Source organism: Coregonus clupeaformis, chromosome 37, assembly GCF_020615455.1.
Source record: "Coregonus clupeaformis isolate EN_2021a chromosome 37, ASM2061545v1, whole genome shotgun sequence".
Classification (NCBI taxonomy): Eukaryota; Metazoa; Chordata; class Actinopteri; order Salmoniformes; family Salmonidae; genus Coregonus; species Coregonus clupeaformis.
The window spans coordinates 14,149,713-14,171,181 of record NC_059228.1 but is presented as its reverse complement, the minus strand read 5'-3'; the positions used below and the strand labels follow the sequence as shown (position 1 = coordinate 14,171,181).

Below are 21,469 nucleotides of genomic sequence, written 5' to 3'. Positions count from 1 at the left end.
TCGTCACTAGTTACCACAGCTACAAAGTCATAAACGCCGCCCATTTCTATAAAGTATCTTCTTAAAATGTGACTTTAAACCTAACCTTAACCACACTGCTAACTTTATGCCTAACCCTAACCTGAAATTAAAACCAAAAGGCACATTTTTGTTTTTATGATTTTTTACGATATAGCCTATTGTGATTTTGTGGCTGTGGTTACTAGTGGAAACCATTGTGCCTGTACACACGTGAACAATAATCTGTGTCCCACTTGATGATTTTGCCTCCTTCCGACTATATTTCATTTTTGAAGACGTTTCTTTCAATTGTTAGAGCGGCCACTAGAGTTTCTGGTCAATATAATGGATAATCTGTGACTGCATATAAAATTAGGCAAAACATATTGCACGTTGAGAGAATGACATCACGTCCGTCCGTAGCTGTACCATCCCTAGCCACAACCATCTGACGAGGGACTCAAAGTGCTACTTAAAAATTCCACTCCGACGCATGCTGCTAGCCAGCAGACGAAGTTAAGAAATAATGTTCAAAAGATCTGTGAAGTCGTGTTTTTTGTCTTGATTTTCATTCAACAAAATGAAGGCCAAGGGATTTGCAGTAGTTCACCACCAGTAAAGGTAACGTTATGTTATCTTAGGTAGCTAGCCTAGTAGCAAATGTAGCCAGCTAGGTTACGGACAACTAGCTAGCTTGCTAACGTTTTGCTAGCAGCTGCTAACCGTATTAACCTAGTTAGCTATTTTTTAAAAAGAAAACGAAAAAGTTACATTTAAATAGCTAACGTTAGATACATCTCCAAATACTATTTAGGTGTTTGTAGCCATTTAGCTATCTAGTTAGGTAGTTGGCTGGCTAGCCTTGTCACATCAGTTGTATGGTCCTTTTTATAGCCTATGCTATGTATTGGAAAGACACGGGTATTCGCAAATTGGTGAATTATAGTTTTTTAGCAGTCTGACCGCGAGTCTGATTCCCGGGTGGGTCTTAAATAGAATTTACAGTATTTATCAATATTAAATTAACGACCAGTTGCTGCTGGTGACTGGTTGTGCCATAAGGTGACGTTTACGTTCCCTTTTATCTGTTTTTCTATCAGATATCTACCAATACTACGATCATCAGGGCTTTTTGATTAGTTTGTCTTTGTCGTTTATTGGTGCAAAATGGATGTTAAACTAGAGGAAGATGAAGCGGAGATATCCCAAGTAACCATTCGGTCTGATTCAATTAATGCCTGCATAGATTACCCACATTTTCCAGTGTCAGGAAACACAGAAACAAGTTATCTGGAAATCAAAACAGATTCAACATATGAACATGACTATGCAGTTATCCAAACTACCAACAATTTATCAGCCAGCTATTTTCTTTCTGAGATTGATGTAAATGTAAAGCTTGAGGAGAATGACATGGGAATATCCCCAACTGTCCCATGGTCTTCAGGTTCCTATGTGGGTTTACCAAAAGAGCATTCACATGTACCTACCATCAGTTCCCAAACAACAAGTCAAGGGCAGATTTTACGTCTTTTTCCTGAAAAGACAGGTGCAAGTGATGGGGAGAATAACTCTATTAAAGTGGTTTATTTCTGTAATGCCCAAGATACCATTAGCACATCTGAAGGGCATTTGATCAAAGAGGGGTCATGGCATGGAGCACCGTCCAGTGATATTCCGATAGCGAATGTATTCACCCTCTGTGGTTCATTTGAAGCTCAAATCAACCCAACTTCACAGGTGTTTAGCGTATGCCAAACACAGACCAATAATGAATTGCCATTGCCCGCTGAAAATGTTCATCTAGCAAGCCATAGTACTGCCATTCCTTCTGCGCTAACCTCACCCGCTACAGAGAGAGGCTGTAATTTAGCTGTATCTACTAGACCTAGGCCTATTCTTTCAGATTATTGTGAGCCATTTAACTTACCTTCTGATGAAGACGAAGACTACAGTGGCAATATAAGACGAAGACTACAATGCCAGAAAACGGTAGAGGATAAATATATACGGCAGTGTCGTGTCAGTTACTCAAGACATAAACTAAGAAATTTTGGGAGGTGTTGGAAAGCTCCATACACCAAGTGCAAGGAAATGGGTGTAGATTTCAATGTTGGATCTGGAGCAAAACAGAAACTTGATTTTAATTTACTGACAAATGGTGTAATGGTTGAGGTGTCTGAATATGCTAAAGAGATTAATAGAGCTCACCAGCATGTTATCTATGATATTCTAGAATACAACTTTGATCTTGGTGTTGAAAATGAAGTACAATATGATTTTTCCAGCCGGACTATGTCAAAACTAAAAGACATGAAGATGAATTACAAGAGGACAAATCCTGGGTGGTTAACAGAAGTGTTTGACCTTCCTGATCCGAAGACAATGAAAGCAAGGAAATACTCTCTTAAATGGGCAAGGTCCAATTTGCATAACAGTGTCTCAGAAAATCCTACACCTTTTGACATCTGCATAAAGGAGGAGCCTGTTGTGGACCTGATATCTCCTCTGCATGTGAAGACTGAAAGCATCTTTACTGAGACAGATGTAACACGGTGTGCGGATGAGACCGCACTCCTTGGCCCTGAAAATGGACCTAATGATAAATGCACGAGGAATGAGTCTGATCTGGATGTGATCTATCCTCAACATGTCCACACAGAAACCATATTCATTCAGAAAGACATAACAATGGAGAAATCCTTAATGATGCCCACAATAGAAGAAGCATTGGAGTACCTCTACCCTCTCTGTAAGGAAAAAGGACTTGACCTTGATGTGAAATCTAAATTTGTGAAAAAGGAGAAACTTGACTTACATCTATTGACCAGAGACGTAATGTTTGAATTGGCTGATTTTGCCTCAGAAGTGTGTGGAAATTACAAGCAGATTGTCTGTGATGTTCTAGACCATAATTTTGATCTGGATTTACAAAGTGGGAAAACTGAGCTGGCTGAAGATATTATGGATGCTTTAAGAGCAGTTTTGAAGAGAAAGACACATTTACAAGGTCAAAAGAGATGTGAATTTGACAAGGATACTTTCCTGAAAAAACGACGCAAACGAAAGAATCCTGCAGAGATTTCCAGTAACCAGAAGGTCACTACAGCGTCACTTGAGCCGAAATACCAAAGACTGAAAGAAGTAACAAAAAGGAGGAGATTGGATTTAATGAGGAAAAAGAAAGAAATGGACATGTTAATAGCCAGGGAGTCAAAGGGAGGCAATTTGTTGGAAGTCAGACAAGTAGAACCTCATTGGGTCAAGCTAGAGAGTATCCCTGATAAGATTGACCTTGCACTTTGTGCTGATGAAACGAAACAAATTGTTGTGACCAACTTAGACCAATCAAATGTGAAGTTTAACGCCAACAAATTGGTGAAAGAGTGCCACCCACTCTCTCATGAATTAGGTCTGGACCTTGATGTTGCATCCAAACCTGCATTCACCCTCTGTGGTTCATTTGAAGCTCAAATCAACCCAACTTCACGGGTGTTTAGTGTAAGCCAAACACAGACCAATAATGAATTGCCATTGCCTGCTGATAATGTTCATCTAGCAAGCCATAGTACTGCCATTCCTTGTGCGCTAACCTCACCCGCTACAGAAAGAGACTGTAATTTGGCTGTATCTACTAGACCCAGGCCTATTCTTTCAGATTATTGTGAGCCATTTAACTTACCTTCTGATGAAGACGAAGATTACAATGGCAATGTAAGACGAAGACTACAATGCCAGAAAACGGTAGAGGATAAATATATACGGCAGTGTCGTGTCAGTTACTCAAGACATAACCTAAGAAATTTTGGGAGGTTTTGGAAAGCTCCATACACCAAGTGCAAGGAAATGGGTGTAGATTTCAATGTTGGATCTGGAGCAAAACAGAAACTTGATTTTCATTTGCTGACAAATGGTGTAATGTTTGAGGTGTCTGAATATGCTAAAGAGATTAATAGAGCTCACCAGCATGTTATCTATGATATTCTAGAATACAACTTTGATCTTGGTGTTGGAAATGAAGTACAATATGGTTTTTCCAGCCGGACTATGTCAAAACTAAGAGACATGAAGATGAATTACAAGAGGACAAATCCTGGGTGGTTAACAGAAGTGTTTGAACTTCCTGATCCGAAGACAATGAAAGCAAGTAAATACTCTCTTAAATGGGCAAGGTCCAATTTGCATAACAGCGTCTCAGAAAATCCTACACCTTTTAACATCTGCATAAAGGAGGAGCCTGTTGTGGACCTGATATCTCCTCTGCATGTGAAGACTGAAAGCATCTTTACTGAGACAGATGTAACACGGTGTGCGGATGAGACCGCACTCCTTGGCCCTGAAAATGGACCTAATGATAAATGCACGAGGAATGAGTCTGATCTGGATGTGATCTATCCTCAACATGTCCACACAGAAACCATATTCATTCAGAAAGACATAACAATGGAGAAATCCTTAATGATGCCCACAATAGAAGAAGCATTGGAGTACCTCTACCCTCTCTGTAAGGAAAAAGGACTTGACCTTGATGTGAAATCTAAATTTGTGAAAAAGGAGAAACTTGACTTACATCTATTGACCAGAGGCGTAATGTTTGAAATGGCTGATTTTGCCTCAGAAGTGTGTGGAAATTACAAGCAGATTGTCTGTGATGTTCTAGACTATAATTTTGATCTGGATTTACAAAGTGGGAAAACTGAGCTGGCTGAAGATATTATAGCTGCGTTAAGAGCAGTTTTGAAGAGAAAGACACATTTAGAAGGTCAAAAGAGATGTGAACTTGACAAGGATACTTTCCTGAAAAAACGACGCAAACGAAAGAATCCTGCAGAGATTTCCAGTAACCAGAAGGTCACTACAGCGTCACTTGAGCCGAAATACCAAAGACTGAAAGAAGTAACAAAAAGGAGGAGATTGGATTTAATGAGGAAAAAGAAAGAAATGGACATGTTAATAGCCAGGGAGTCGAAGGGAGGCAATTTGTTGGAAGTCAGACAAGTAGTCCCATAGGGCGGCGCACAATTGGCCCAGTGTCGTCCGGGTTAGGGGAGGGTTTGGCCAGGGGGGGCTTTACAAGTAGGCTGTAATTGTAAATACGAATTTGTTCTTAACTGACTTGTTTAGTTAAAGGTCAAAAAAGAAAACATAATAATAAATAGAACCTCATTGGGTCAAGCTCGAGAGCATCTCTGATAAGATTGACCTTGCACTTTGTGCTGATGAAACGAAACAAATTGTTACCAACTTAGACCAATGAAATGTGAAGTTTAACACCAAAAAATTGGTAAAAGAGGTCTGGACCTTGATGTTGCATCCAAATCTGCAAATTGAATTTACTGACTAACGTTGTTGTTTTCGAGGTTCATACATACTTACGCAAGAATCGTCGAGGTAAGACTGGATAAAAAAAAAGGGGGTTATTTTATGTTTGCTCTCTATGATATTCTAGAATACAATTTTGATTTTAGTTTGCAAAATCAGAGACATTATCAATTTCAATTATGGATTTCGAGTGAAGTGAAAAAGTGGTTCGGAAACACAAACCTGAGCTCTTGGGAAAGGATGAAATGTCAGAAGAAGTGTTCATAATACCTAATGTGATTCAAAGCCGTACAAAAAGTGCTTTCAGATCATTTTCCTGAAAGAATGTCAAAAATCTCTGGATTTTTCTTTTTAACAAGATGCAAGACTGGTATATCCTAATCATGGTAAACACACTATCGCTATGAAGAGCATTTAATCGAAGATGGTTCATGGCATGGATCAACACGCAGTGATATTATTTACATTTACATTTACGTCATTTAGCAGACGCTCTTATCCAGAGCGACTTACAAATTGGTGCATTCACCTTATGATAGCCAGTGGGACAACCACTTTACAATTTTTTTATTTTATATTTTTCTAAATTTTGTATTTTTAGAGTATATTTTTAATTTTCATTTGTTTTATAAAATTATATATATATTATGACAGGAAATGTATTCAGCCTCCCAGAGTTGTCACTACTGAGAGCAGAAAATGGTTATTTTGAAAGTCAAATCAACCCAACCTCACAGATATTTAGCCAAACACAGACCCAAAGACAGAACCAGGCCAACAATCTCCCAAGACATGGTACTGCCATACCTTTTGTGCTGACCTCATCTGCTACAGCAAGCGGCTGTAATGTAGAACTACCTACTAGTCCTCCTCTTCCAGCCAATTGTGAATCATTGAACTATCCCTCTGAAGATGAAGACTACAATGTCAAATGTCCAAAAACTTTAGAGGATGAATATATATGTCAGTGTCGTGCCAGTTACTCAAGACCTACCCCAAAATGGTCTGGAAGATATTTGAAAGTACCATATGCCAAGTGCAAGGAAATAGGCTTAGAATTGAATGTCGGAACTGGAGTGAAACAGAATCTTGATTTGCATTAACTGACTAAAGCAGTAATGGTTGAAGTTTCGGATTTAGGTAAGTGGATTAGTAGAGCTCGCGAACATGTCTGTGATATTCTAGAATACAACTTTGATCTTGTTTTGTAAAATGAGATACGATATGACATTACAAAATGGACAAAAGCAAGATTAAAGGAAATAAGGAATATGCATTACAAGAGAACAAAACCTGGGTGGTTAACAGAAGTCTTTGAACTTCCTGATCCAAAGACTCTTAAAGTGGGACAATACTCCCTTACGTGGGCAAAAAGCTATTTACATAACGGTGTGTTAAAATGTTCTGTACCTGCTGACATCTGCATAAAGGATGAGCCTGTTGCGTACCTGATATCTCCTCAGCATTTGAAGACTGAGAGCATCTTTACGGAGACGGGTGTAACACAATGTGCTGATGAGACCGCAATGATTGGCCAAATTGGCCATGAAAATGGACCTGCTGACATCTGCATAAAGAAAGATCCTGATCTAGACAGGTCTCCACAGCATCTCAAGAAGGAGACCTCCACTGAGACAGACATAACAATGTGTGCTGATGAAACGGCACACAAACTTGTAATACTCCATTTCCCTGAAAGTGCCCACAATGGAGGAATTATTGGCGTACCTCTACCCTCTCTGTAAGGAAAAAGGACTTGAACTTGATGTGAAATCAAAATGTGGGAAAAAAATATCAACTTGACTTGCATCTATTGACCAGAGACGTAATGGTTGAAGTGGCTGATTTTGCTTCACAAGTGTGTGGAACTTACAAGCAGATTGTCTGTGATGTTCTAGAGCATAATTTTTATCTGGATTTACAGTGGGAAAACTGAGCTGGCTCAAGATATTATGCATTTGTTAGGTACAGTTAGAAAAAACGTTTGCTGTGCAGGACAGGTGGCCTAAAATGTCAAAGGAGATGTGAATTTGAAAAGGAAGCTTTCTTAAAGAAGTTATGCAAAATAAAGGATCCTGCAGAGATTTCCTTCCGCTCACCATTACTTGTGCCAAAATACCAAAGATTGAAAGAAGTAACACGAAGAAGAAAATTGGATTTAATGAGGATTTTTTATATTTGCTATAGTGACGAAAGGAGTCAAATTTCTGAAAGTCAGACAAGCAGAACCACATTGTGTAAAGAAAGGAGCATCTCTGATGAGACTGACCATGCACTTAGTGCTGAAGAAACAAATAACAATTTTACCGACTAATTCTAATAAAATGTGACGTTTAACGCAGAAAAAGTGCTACCCACGCTGCAAGGAAATAGGCCTGGCCTTGACGTTGCATCCAAACCTGCAAAAACTAAACTTGAATTTCAGTTACTTGGTGTAATTTTTCTTACTTAATTTTTCTTCTTACAGTTACTTGGTTCATAAATATTTTATAAAAGGACGTAAAAAGGCAAAATGATATGCTTATTTTCTCTATGATAGCCTAGAATACAATTTTGATCTTAAAGTGGAACTTACAGCATTTTAGCAACATGATATCTTAGTAAATCTGTTCATATACATCCCCAGGAAGAATATGAGAATGTTATTTTGTTTATTTTTTGACAAGCGATCACTTTAGATATGGTCGTTTTCATAAATTCATAGAATGTTTGAGAATTAAGTATAGTAAGGCATTTGGGAAAATTATATAAGAAAGAAAAACAAGGAAAAGCAGCAATTAATAGGCATGGCAGTAAATAAAACCTAAGAAAAACATCTGTCTTGTCCAGGACCGGAGTCTACGCAGACCGGTGCGCCATAGCCAATCAGAGCTACAGTAGGCCTGTATGCAAATAAGCCATTTGCCACACGGTCCTGCCAGGACCAAGTTTGGGAAACCCTGCACTAGCCTATTAGCCACATTATGACTGACTTGTGATCACTGCCCTTGCTAGATTGATTTAATTGACACTCCCAGCCTTAGTCTGTTTTTGTTGAAAATGTTGAGTCATTGAAACTGTAACTGTGCATCCCGAATGGGTGGAGGCAGCAAACAATGTACCAGGCCAGCTGTGATTTACAACCTTTTTTAGGCTACCAAGAAATGTATTGGTGAATTATATTAATCATGCATTGAACTGCGTCCATCTATACTGCCAACAATGTCTTACTGTACGTTATGGAATGTTGAGTCAAATAGAACCTATTTCTAAAACCTCTTATGATTGTCTGTTTCATATCTGCAAAGTAGTTAAAACGCTGTCAGTTCCACTTTAAAGCTGCAATATGTAACTTTTTGGGGGACCTGACCAAATTCACATAGAAATGTGAGAGTTATAGATCTGTCATTCTCATTGAAAGCTAGTCTAAGAAGCAGTATATTTGTTTTGTGTGTGCTATTTCTATGCTTCCCGTTCTTAAGTTTAGATTTTTACGTCTTTTACTTTAGGTTTTGTACACCAACTTCAAACGGCTGAAAACACAAAATATTTGGTTGTAGAAAAGAGATTTCACTGTGGTTTAGATGGTACAATGATTATCTACACTATACTTGCTTGTTTTGTCACAAACTGAAATTAGGCAAAATATAAACATTTTAGCAACCAGGAAATGGCGACGCGATTTCTGCATAGTGAATATTTTTTATTTGCAAAAACGTTTGAGACGTTTTCACTTTGAATCATACATTTTAATTAACGTGACAAATATTGTTAGGAATCAACACGGATATGACCTCGTACACAATGGTGAATTCTCGAGGTGTTCGTAAAAGGCCTACCTGATGTGTTTCATTCCAGGAAAAGAAAAGCAGTTCCTTTCCTTAAAGAAAATTCTGACAGATCTCAGAAAAAAAAGATGCACAACAGGAATCTCCTCATCTTGGCCAGGAAAAAGGGAAAAATAAATAAAAGAGATGGACCTGCTGAAAAGGAAAAGGAGTCAGAGGAAGAGTCTGATCTTCTGTCTGTGAATAGCCAGTTGCACATTTGCCGGGAAATGATTAATGACATTATGTGTGATGAAGTGCAGCAGAAGAGAGTGATTTCTTCTGAACTTTTAAAATGCTTTGTCGAGACTGGTTCCGAGAAGAAATTCAAACAGATTAAACATCCTACCGCTCATTGTTGAGGAATATGATACTATGACTCACTCTGAAAAGACAATGATGTCGCGTGTGAATGTGCTCCTCTGTGGCTTACATTTGATTCATTCCTTAACTCACCAGGCAAAAACAACTCTACTACTGTGGGAAAATATAGTTTTAGGAGACCAGGAAATAGGAGTTCATAGCACCCCTAACATTGGGACAACAGAGTTGGAGGCTGGAACAGTACGTTTGGTGAGAACTGTGAGTGATGCTGTCCAAGAATTTGGATGGGCAGAGGACGGTCGGCTTGTTCCTTTCTAAACATTTTTGGTCAGCAAAAGATAATTTGATGAAGTGCCCTTATCTCCATCCAGTGGAAACAGAATTGACAATCTGTTTCATAATGGGGCAGGGGTGTATTGTATCAGCCGTGATTTGGTTGAGTTTACCAGTAAGTGCGGAGCTGGGAATAGTTCGCTTGCAGCAGTAACTGCTGATTTGGAAGTTCATAATTTCAAAGCCAGATGCAGAGCTCTGGGTCTGATTTTCTAAGCTAATCGTTGATCCTTGAAGCATTGATTGAAAGGTCAAAGGTGTTGGGGATAGAATGACGATACCTTTTTTACCAAGCTCAAATGATGGCAGGATGAGGGGACCTTGTTGAAGGAAATGTAAAGTTGTTTGGTGACATTAAGGTACCCAAGGACTTTGCGTACCATGTGGACAGACCCAGTTTTTTATCATTCTTATTGACCGTTCAGATTGTTGAGTTGATCTTAGCCAATTTTTTGGCAATATGTGGTAAAATGTCTGTCGATCTACAGCTATCGTAAAATAGTAATGATTAAGGCAGAAAGGATTTGGGAATCAAATGCTGTCAGTGTTGCATTTGTAAGCTTCGACATGTTCAAGAAGACTCACACTTTGTAATGGCTTCTGACTATGGAGAAAGAAAAAAAATCTGTCAGTGTTAAAATCACTGCTGAAAGCAGTGATGACCAAATGTATGTGGACACCTGCTCGTCAAACATCTCATTCCAAAATCATGGGTATAACAGCCTCCACTCTTCTGGGAAGGCTTTCCACTAGATGTTGGAACATTGCTACAGGGACTTGCTTCCATTTAGCCACAAGAGCATTAGTTAGGTCGGGCACTGATGTTAGTCTCGCATTCAGCGTTCCAATTCATCCCAAAGGTGTTCGATGGGGTTGAAGTCAGGGCTCTGTGCAGGCCAGTCAAGTTCTTCCACACCGATCCCGACAAACCATTTCTGTATGGACCTCGCTTTGTGCACAGGGGCATTGTCATGCTGAAACAGGAAAGGGCCAGCGCCAAACTGTTGCCACAAAGTTGGAAGCACAGAATCGTCTAGAATGTAATTGTATGCTGTAGCGTTAAGATTTCCCTTCACTGGAACTAAGGAGCCTGAACCATGGAAAAACAGCCCCAGACCATTATTCCTCCTCCACCAAACTGTACAGTTGGCACTATGCATTGGGGCAGGTAGCGTTCTCCTGGCATCTGCCAAACCCAGATTTGTCCGTCGGACTGCCAGATGGTGAAGTGTGATTCATCACTCCAGAGAACTCCTTTCCACTGCTCCAGAGTCCAATGGCGGCAGGCTTTACACCACTCCAGCCGACGCTTGGCATTGTGCATGGTGATCTTAAGCTTGTGTGCGGCTGCTCGGCCATGGAAAGCCATTTCATGAAGCTCCTGACTAACAGTTCTTGTGCTGATGTTACTTCCAGAGGCAGTTTGGAACTCGGTAGTGAGTGTTGCAACCGAGGACAGACTATGTCTTCAGCACTCGGCGGTCTCGTTCTTTGAGTTTGTGTGGCCTACCACTTCGCGGCTGAGCCGTTGTTGCTCCTAGACGTTTCCACTTCACAATAACAACACTTACAGTTGACAGGGGCAGGTCTAGCAGGGCAGAAATTTGACGAACTGACTTAATGGAAAGGTGACATCCTATGACGATGCTACGTTGAAAGTCACTGAACTCTTCAGTAAGGTCATTCTACTGCCAATGTATGTCTATGGAGATTGCATGGCTGTGTGCTCGATCCTATACACCGGTCAGCAACAGATGTGGCTGAAATAGCCGAATCCACTAATTTGAAGGGGTGTCCACATACTTTTGTATGTATATGTATATATGCGTATGTAATTTGTGTTAAGGGTTTAGTCTTTGAATAGTGGATTTTGCAGATTCCCTTGGCCTCCTGTTTGTTCACTTTTGATGCCTGGTCTTGCTGTAAAGAGACTGATTATTGCTAGACTTATTTTTTCTTCACCATTAAACAACGTATTCATTGACTAGCCTAACTTCTCTACCTTTGAAAGCCTCTGTAGATGAACCTCTGATCTTTTTTTATATAAATACATTTTTTCTAATTAAGAGTAGGCCTATGCATTGATCAAATATCCTATGATGGATCATGTTTTTCTTTTTGCAAATACATTTTTCAGCCATTTTTGGATGTTTTATCTGTGGGCAATTTTTTGTTCTTCCTTTTTTTTAGGAGAGATTAAGAAAGACACTGCATCAAGACTTGCTTTGCAGTTACCCATACTTTCCTATTCTACGGTCAACTACGAAGTGGAAGTATTTATTTTTAAGGACACTTCCACTGACATTCTTAGGTGTTCCTCTGACACCTGTGGGATTAAAAGGTATGCAAGTAAATGTGTGACTGGGATGCACAGTGCAGCTTTTTCTACTTTTATTAGGTGTGCTTGCCATTCAAACTTTAAAACATGTAGACCGGTCTGGAATGGTGTGCTTGTATACAGCGTTTTGATACCATTTATACTAGAGCCCGACTGATATGGGATTTTTGGATCAGGTTTTTAGAGTGGAAACATTCACTGATCATCGATATATCTGTCTATATTTTTATTATTTAGCTGGAATGAAAATTAAAAACATTTCCTGTATGGATTGTGATTAAAAATATACTTTTAATGTAAGCACCACAGAAAATGTAGGAGCGCCAGAAATAATCTTTTTTTTTTTTTTTATGAAAAACTGTTACTATAGTGAAAGGAGGGTAAACTGCACTGATTCCAGAAAAGAATAGCCTAGACTCTGAAGACTGAGCGGCCTTATGCTAGTCAGCTGGAAAACGACAGCTATTCGGCCTTATGCTAGTCAGCTGGAAAACGACAGCTATTCGGCCTTATGCTAGTCAGCTGGAAAACGACAGCTATTCGGCCTTATGCTAGTCAGCTGGAAAACGACAGCTATTCGGCCTTATGCTAGTCAGCTGGAAAACGACAGCTATTCGGCCTTATGCTAGTCAGCTGGAAAACGACAGCTATTCGGCCTTATGCTAGTCAGCTGGAAAACGACAGCTATTCGGCCTTATGCTAGTCAGCTGGAAAACGACAGCTATTCGGCCTTATGCTAGTCAGCTGGAAAACGACAGCTATTCGGCCTTATGCTAGTCAGCTGGAAAACGACAGCTATTCGGCCTTATGCTAGTCAGCTGGAAAACGACAGCTATTCGGCCTTATGCTAGTCAGCTGGAAAACGACAGCTATTCGGCCTTATGCTAGTCAGCTGGAAAACGACAGCTATTCGGCCTTATGCTAGTCAGCTGGAAAACGACAGCTATTCGGCCTTATGCTAGTCAGCTGGAAAACGACAGCTATTCGGCCTTATGCTAGTCAGCTGGAAAACGACAGCTATTCGGCCTTATGCTAGTCAGCTGGAAAACGACAGCTATTCATCGACTGTAGAGCTGTAGCCACTTCATTCTGGTAGTTGTCACTTGCAAGGAAAAATATAATTCACAAACTTTTACGCTGGCATGGAGCTGCCTCTCGCCCCAAGTGTTGCCTCAGTGAACTGTCCTTGCTATCCGGAATCCTTGGGACATCCCTACCCCATTGTTTTGAAACACCATGTAAACACTGAGAATGTAAAGCATTTTTTATGTGTCTACCTGGCATCAGTTTTTGTTGGTCTTTTTGTCGCCTTTTTGAACAATGGATTGTCTTCATTTTTTGTACATTGAATTTAAAATAAATAAATATTTTGTATTTTTGTTTCTTTTATTTTTTTTTTCATTTAGACTCTCTTATCCAAGGCGACTTACAGTAGTGAGTGCTTACATTTTCATGGATGTTTTTGTGATATTAATTTTTCTGAGCAGATGTTTGTCAGCCATTTTTGGAGGCTGATTATTTAGTTTATTTTTGCTTTTTTTCCTGGGAGGATTAACAAACTTTTTAATGAAGTCATCATACTTCTCCCATTTGTGGACAGCCTAAAAGGAGTTTCTGTCTGGCATACTTTGGAGTGTCTTTGGAACAAAAGGTATGTAGCCTTTATGGTGCATTTCTGTTAATGTAATGTTAACTGTTAATTATCCTATTCAAGAGTTTGCTATTTCAGTTATAATCTAGTGTTATCATGAAGCGACCACTAGCCCCCAATCCCTAGGATTAGAAAGGATTCGATGTGTTAAGGCCATATGGTAATAGCACCAGCATGTCTTCTGATAGACTAGTCAGAATTTTAGCCATATTCCTTTAATATCTAAGTGTAAGGGTTTGTAGTGTTTGCTGGACCCTGCCCTGTTCTGGTAACTGCATACACATTTCTTCCCAGGTGCTACGTCTCTGTGTCAACCGGCTGAGCATGCGCCCCAAAAACGGAATGGTTTTACCATCCTTTCAGTCCTTTCTACCATGTTGGAATGAACTCTTCAGAAGTGAATAGCCTACCTCAAAGCCCTGAAGGTGTGTTAGTCAGAGAATTTACTAATTGTGATATATATATATATAACCCCAGAAATGTTCCATACGCACAAAAAGCTTATTTCTCTCAAATTCTGTGCACAAATCTGTTTTGTCACGCAACACAATGCCACAGATGTCTCAAGTTTTGAGGGAGCGTGCAATTGGCATGCTGATTGCAGGAATGTCCACCAGAGCTGTTTCCAGATAATTTAATGTTAATTTCTCTACCATAAGCCGCTTCCAACGTCGTTTAGAGAATTTGGCAGTATGTCCAACCGGCCTCACAACCACAGACCACGTGTAACCACGCCAGCCCAGGACCTCCACATCCGGCTTCTTCACCTGCGGGACACATAAGGGAAAAACCTGGGACACATAAGGGAAAATATGCAGAACTTCAACATACATTGACTGACTTTGATGGTGTATAATACCGTTTCTACTTGAAGCCATTCTGTTCTAGTGTTTCCATGGAACACCAAGCTACGAAAAACAAAAGTGAGAAATAATACATTTAATTGAGCCATTTGCTATAGTCTGGCCAGTAGATTATGTTCCAGCACATATTTTAACAGAGATTTACCAGATATTCAGGCTAACTACCAAGCCAGCCACAGACCATTTAATTGTCTCCCTTTGTGTCCCAACTTAAGATACTATACAATAGGGCAAAATGGTTATGTCTCCATCCAGTTGCCTACAGTACCTAAAAGTAATCACAATCCCCAAATATGGCTGGGAATTCCCAGGGACCTCACAAACAATATGATATTATCACGATACTTAGGTGCCGATACGATATGTATTGCAATTCTCACGATTCTATATGTATTGCGATTCGATACTGCGATTTGATGTTCTGAACATTTTGCTCACCATGACTGCTGCAGAGGTACAAGCTAGAGGCGTGAGAAAAATAGTTTTGATCAGTCATGGAAATAAGTGCTGAAAACATGTTGGCTCACCATTAGCTACTTAGCTAGCAAGTTAGCAACCAAATGCATAGCAGGAGCCCTGAGGTGGATATATTTTATTTGGTAAATCTTAGATAGTTAACTTCTAGTTATAAGCGGTGGTATGATTTGCCATGGTTTATGACTTGTTCATATGGTATCTGAATGTTTATTACCTTTTTTGGGGGAGGGCCCCTGGAGGTCAGGGGACACTAGAAAATGCAGGGGACCCCACATGGAAAAATGATAATCCCGAGTTAACGTTGTGTGTTCATATACACTAGGTCCCAACATAATAATGACATGAAAGCACATTCTAATAGTGTAAAAGGCCGTTATTTGACATTAAAATATTTTATTATATACCCATTTGAAGAAAAACAAGTTCTTAATTTGTTTGATAAGATTACAGTTTTTCTCAGAGGACCCCATCTACATTTCAGGGGACCTACAGGCATATCAAAGTTCCAGAGTGGGATCTCTGCTAATTTTAGTGTTATGGCCCATTTTATACAGAGAAATAATAGGCAATTAATCGCATAGTAGGCAATGTAACCAATCACAGCCCTCCTTTTATTTGCATCATTGCGCATCCTGCAAATCACAAGCAGAGGGCGACCATGTTGAATCCATTTTCACATTCACTCTGTTTGTAATGCATATATATACACTACCAGTCAAAAGTTTGGACACACCTACTCATTCAAGGGTTTTTCTTAATTTTTACTATTTTTTACATTGTAGAATAAAGACATCAAAACTATGAATTAACACATATGGAATCATGTAGTAACCAAAAAAAGTGTTAAACAAATCAAAATATATTTTATATTTGAGATTCTTCAAATAGCCACCCTTTGCCTTGATGACAGCTTTGCACACTCTTGGCATTCTCTCATTTTGATTTGTTTAACACTTTTTTGGTTACTACATGATTCCATATGTGTTAATTCATAGTTTTAATGTCTTCACTATTATTCTACAAAGTAGAAAATAGTAAAAATAAAGAAAAACCCTTGAATGAGTAGGTGTTCGAAAACTTTTGACCGGTACTGTATATCTTCTCTCCAGACTACCATGGTGGTTTCCAGCTTCAGCCAGCCCAGGACTTTGAGAGAGGCGTCAGCTGATGGAATACCTAGAGGCTACCTGTGTCTGGCCTCCAAGGGGTCTCCTGTCCCTCTCCTGCTCTTTACCCCCCCCCCCTAGATGTCCCAGTGGACAGCTACACCCACCACATCAGAGTGAGTCGCCTAGTAGCGTAGTACTCAATCTCACCAGTAGAGATCAGTGCATCACCTGCTAATTGTTATCAATGACCCAGTCTGAGATATATATAGAGAGAGATATATATATATACAGTTTAAGTCGGAAGTTTACATACACCTTAGCCAAATACATTTAAACTCAGTTTTTCACAATTCCTGACATTTAATCCTAGTAAAAATGCCATGTCTTATGTCAGTTAGGATCACCACTTTATTTTAAGAATGTGAAATGTCAGAATAATAGTAGAGAGAATGATTTATTTCAGCTTTTATTTCTTTCATCACATTCCCAGTGGGTCAGAAGTTTACATACACTCAATTAGTATTTGGTAACATTGCCTTTAAATTGTTTAACTTGGGTCAAACTTTTCGGGTAGCCTTCCACAAGCTTCCCACAATAAGTTGGGTGAATATTGGGCCATTCCTCCTGACAGAGCTGGTGTAACTGAGTCAGGTTTGTAGGCCTCCTTGCTCGCACACGCTTTTTCAGTTCTGCCCACAAATGTTCTATAGGATTGAGGTCAGGGCTTTGTGATGGCCACTCCAATACCTTGACTTTGTTGTCCTTAAGCCATTTTGCCACAACTTTGGAAGTATGCTTGGGGTCATTGTCCATTTGGAAGACCCATTTGCGACCAAGCTGTAACTTCCTGACTGATGTTTTGAGATGTTGCTTCAATATATCAACATAACTTTCCTTCCTCATGATGCCATCTATTTTGTGAAGTGCACCAGTCCCTCCTGCAGCAAAGCACCCCCACAGCATGATGCTGCCAACCCCGTGCTTGACGGTTGGGATGGAGTTCTTCGGCTTGCAAGCTACGCCCTTTTTCCTCCAAACATAACGATGGTCATTACGGCCAAACGATTCTATTTTTGTTTCATCAGACCAGAGGACATTTCTCCAAAAAGTACAATATTTGTCCCCATGTGCAGTTGCAAACCGTAGTCTGTTTTTTTTATGGCGGTTTTGGAGCAGTGGCTTCTTCCTTGCTGAGCGGCCTTTCAGGTTATGTCAATATAGGACTCGTTTTACTGTGGATATATATACTTTTGTACCTGTTTCCTTCAGCATCTTCACAAGGTCCTTTGCTGTTGTTCTGGGATTGATCTTTTCGCACCAAAGTACGTTCATCTCTAGGAGACAGACCACGTCTCCTTCCTGAGCGGTATGACGGCTGCGTGGTCCCATGGTGTTTATACTTGCGCACTATTGTTTGTACAGATGAACGTGGTACCTTCAGGCGTTTGGAAATTGCTCCCAAGGATGAACCAGACTTGTGGAGGTCTACAATTTATTTTCTGAGGTCTTGGCTGATTTATTTTGATTTTCCCATGATGTTAAGCAAAGAGGCACTGAGTTTGAAGGTATGCTTTGAAATACATCCACAGGTACACCTCCAATTGACTCAAGTGATGTCAATTAGCCTATCAGAAGCTTCTAATGCCATGACATCATTTTCTGGAAAATTCCTAGCTGTTTAAATGCACAGTCAACTTAGTGTATGTAAACTTCTGACCCACTGGAATTGTGATACAGTGAATTATAAGTGAAATAATCTGTCTGTAAACAATTGTTGGAAAAATTACTTGTGTCATGCACAAAGTAGATGTCCTAACCGACTTGCCAAAACTATAGTTTAACAAGAAATTTGTGGAGTGGTTGAAAAACGAGTTTGAATGACTCCAACCTAAGTGTATGTAAACCTCCGACTTCAACTGTAGACCCATAGTAAGGCTGTTTACCTTTACAGCAATGGTTGGTAATCTTCCCCTGTAGATGCAGGATTTCAATCTAGCCAAAGCAGTAACACAGCTGATTCAACTAAGTCTTGGACTAAAGACTATGATTTTTTGTTGATTGGCTGGAACAAAATCCTGAACGTACATCTGCACTCTGTGGAGGAATTCCCTGTCTCTATAGGTATCAGCATCTCAGGTGGGATGGAGTCCAAGCTGCAGCCTATGATTCATATGGAGAAGATCTTTCCAGGAGGAGCTGCCTCTACCAGTGACGTTCTGAAGGTAAGCTTCTTTAGGAGCTCACTACAATATTAGGGCAGCTCATGCTTTAATCACAGCCGAGCCATACAGTGAGGGAAAAAAGTATTTGATCCCCTGCTGATTTTGTACGTTTGCCCACTGACAAAGAAATGATCAGTCTATAATTTTAATGGTATGTTTATTTGAACAGTGAGAGACAGAATAACAACAAAAAAATCCAGAAAAACGCATGTCAAAAATGTTATAAATTGATTTGCATTTTAATGAGGGAAATACGTATTTGACCCCATCTCAATCAGAAAGATTTCTGGCTCCCAGGTGTCTTTTATACAGGTAACGAGCTGAGATTAGGAGCACACTCTTAAAGGGAGTGCTCCTAATCTCAGTTTGTTACCTGTATAAAAGACACCTGTCCACAGAAGCAATCAATCAATCAGATTCCAAACTCTCCACCATGGCCAAGACCAAAGAGCTCTCCAAGGATGTCAGGGACAAGATTGTAGACCTACACAAGGCTGGAATAGGCTACAAGACCATCGCCAAGCAGCTTGGTGAGAAGGTGACAACAGTTGGTGCGATTATTCGCAAATGGAAGAAACACAAAATAACTGTCAATCTCCCTTGGCCTGGGGCTCCATGCAAGATCTCACCTCGTGGAGTTGCAATGATCATGAGAACGGTGAGGAATCAGCCCAGAACTACACGGGAGGATCTTGTCAATGATCTCAAGGTAGCTGGGACCATAGTCACCAAGAAAACAATTGGTAACACACTACGCCGTGAAGGACTGAAATCCTGCAGCGCCCGCAAGGTCCCCCTGCTCAAGAAAGCACATATATGCTGGAAACATACATGGAGCTGGAAACATTATGCTTTGGGGGGGTTTTTCTGCTAAGGGGACAGGACAACTTCACCGCATCAAAGGGACGATGGACGGGGCCATGTACCGTCAAATCTTGGGTGAGAACCTCCTTCCCTCAGCCAGGGCATTGAAAATGGGTCGTGGATGGGTATTCCAGCATGACAATGACCCAAAACACACGGCCAAGGCAACAAAGAAGTGGCTCAAGAAGAAGCACATTAAGGTCCTGGAGTGACCTAGCCAGTCTCCAGACCTTAATCCCATAGAAAATCTGTGGAGGGAGCTGAAGGTTCGAGTTGCCAAACGTCAGCCTCAAAACCTTAATGACTTGGAGAAGATCTGCAAAGAGGAGTGGGACAAAATCCCTCCTGAGATGTGTGCAAACCTGGTGGCCAACTGCAAGAAACGTCTGACCTCTGTGATTGCCAACAAGGGTTTTGCCACCAAGTACTAAGTCATGTTTTGCAGAGGGGTCAAATACTTATTTCCCTCATTAAAATGCAAATCAATGTATAACATTTTTGACATTTGTTTTTCTGGATTTTTTTGTTGTTATTCTGTCTCTCACTGTTCAAATAAACCTACTATTAAAATGATAGACTGATCATGTCTTTGTCAGTGGGCAAACGTACAAAATCAGCAGGGGATCAAATACTTTTTTCCCTCACTGTATAATACAAGGTGATGTGTCCTTTTGGAAAGGACACTAGGTTGGCCTGGGCTCAGAGCTCCGAGAGTCTACAGTACCTGAATGAATAGGCTGGCTAGTGTGTGTGCCTGGCTTTTGTCCGACTGCCAGTCTCTACTTATGAGTGGTAGAATGAGAGCAAAGGGATGCTTCCCATCCAAAACAGTTCGGAACAGTTTGTGCATATACACTACATGACCAGAAGTATGTGGACACCTGTTCGTCAAACATCTAATTCCAAAATCATGGGCATTAATATGGAGTTGGTCCCCCCCTTTGCTGCTATTACAGCCTCCACTCTTCTGGGAAGGCTTTCCACTAGATGTTGGAACATTGCTGCAGGGACTTGCTTCCATTCAGCCACAAGCATTAGTGAGGTCAGGCACTGATGTTGGGCGATTAGGCCTGGCTCACAGTCGGCGTCCCAATTCATCCCAAATGTGTTCGATGGGGTTGAAGTCAGGGCTCTGTGCAGGCCAGTCAAGTTCTTCCACACCGATCTCGACAAACCATTTCTGTATGGACCTCGCTTTGTACACGGGGGCATTTTCATGCTGAAACAGGAAAGGGCCTTCCCCAAACTGTTGCCACAAAGTTGGAAGCACAGAATCGTCTAGAATGTCATTGAATGCTGTAGCGTTAAGATTTCCCTTCACTGGAACTAAGGGGTCTAGCCCGAACCATTAAAAACAGCCCCACACCATTATTCCTCCTCCACCAAACTTTACAGTTGGCGCTATGCATTGGGGCAGGTAGCGTTCTCCTGGCATCTGCTAAACACAGATTTGTCCGTCGGACTGCCAGAAGTGTAGTGTGATTCATTACTCCAGAGAACTTGTTTCCTCTGCTCCAGAGTCCAATGGCAGTGAGCTTTACACCACTCCAGCCAATGCTTGGCATTGCGCATGGTGATCTTAGGCTTGTGTGCGGCTGCTCGGCCATGGAAACCCATTTCATGAAGCTCCTCGTGACGAACAGTTATTCTGCTGACGTTGCTTCCAGAGGCAGTTTGGAACTCGGTAGTGAGTGTTGCAACCGAGGACAGACGATTCTACTGCCAATGCTTGTCTATGGAGATTGCATGGCTGTGTGCTCGATTTTATGCACCTGTCAGCAACGTGTGTGGCTGAAATAGCCAAATCCACTAATTTGAATGGGTATCCACATACTTGTGTGTATAGAGAGAGAGAGAGACATGGTTGGGAGAGAGAGGGAAACAGACAGAGACATGGTTGGGGGAGAGAGGGAAACAGACAGAGAGACATGGTTGGGAGAGAGAGAGAGAGAAACAGACAGATACATGGTTGGGAGAGAGAGAGGGAAACAGACAGAGAGACAAGGTTGGGAGAGAGAGAGGGGGGGGACAGACAGAGACATGGTTGGGAGAGAGAGAGAGAGAGACATGGTTGGGAGAGAGAGGGAAACAGACAGAGACATGGTTGGGAGAGAGAGAGGGAAACAGACAGAGACATGGTTGGGGGAGAGAGGGAAACAG

At 40.8% G+C, this 21,469-nt stretch overlaps 1 protein-coding gene across 8 annotated transcripts in view; it reads left to right on the top strand.

The window, feature by feature from the left end:
- The first annotated feature begins 459 nt into the window (after nt 1-459).
- The window catches only part of LOC121553499 (PDZ domain-containing protein 7), a 25,691-nt gene continuing 4,681 nt past the window's right edge, over nt 460-21,469 (top strand). The window contains exons 1-5 of one of the 8 annotated variants that reach the window (XR_006657918.1): nt 460-621; nt 11,976-13,774; nt 14,069-14,199; nt 16,224-16,396; nt 18,326-18,445. Coding sequence is in view for 6 of the 8 variants with exons in the window: in XM_041866637.1 (XP_041722571.1) it covers nt 16,282-16,396; nt 18,345-18,445 (216 nt within the window). In the remaining 2 variants the exon portion in view is untranslated. Of the gene's footprint in view, nt 622-11,537; nt 13,775-14,068; nt 14,200-16,223; nt 16,397-18,325; nt 18,446-21,469 lie in introns of those variants that run through there. The other 7 variants (XM_041866637.1, XM_041866636.2, XM_041866640.1 and 4 more) reach the window with 7 other exon arrangements.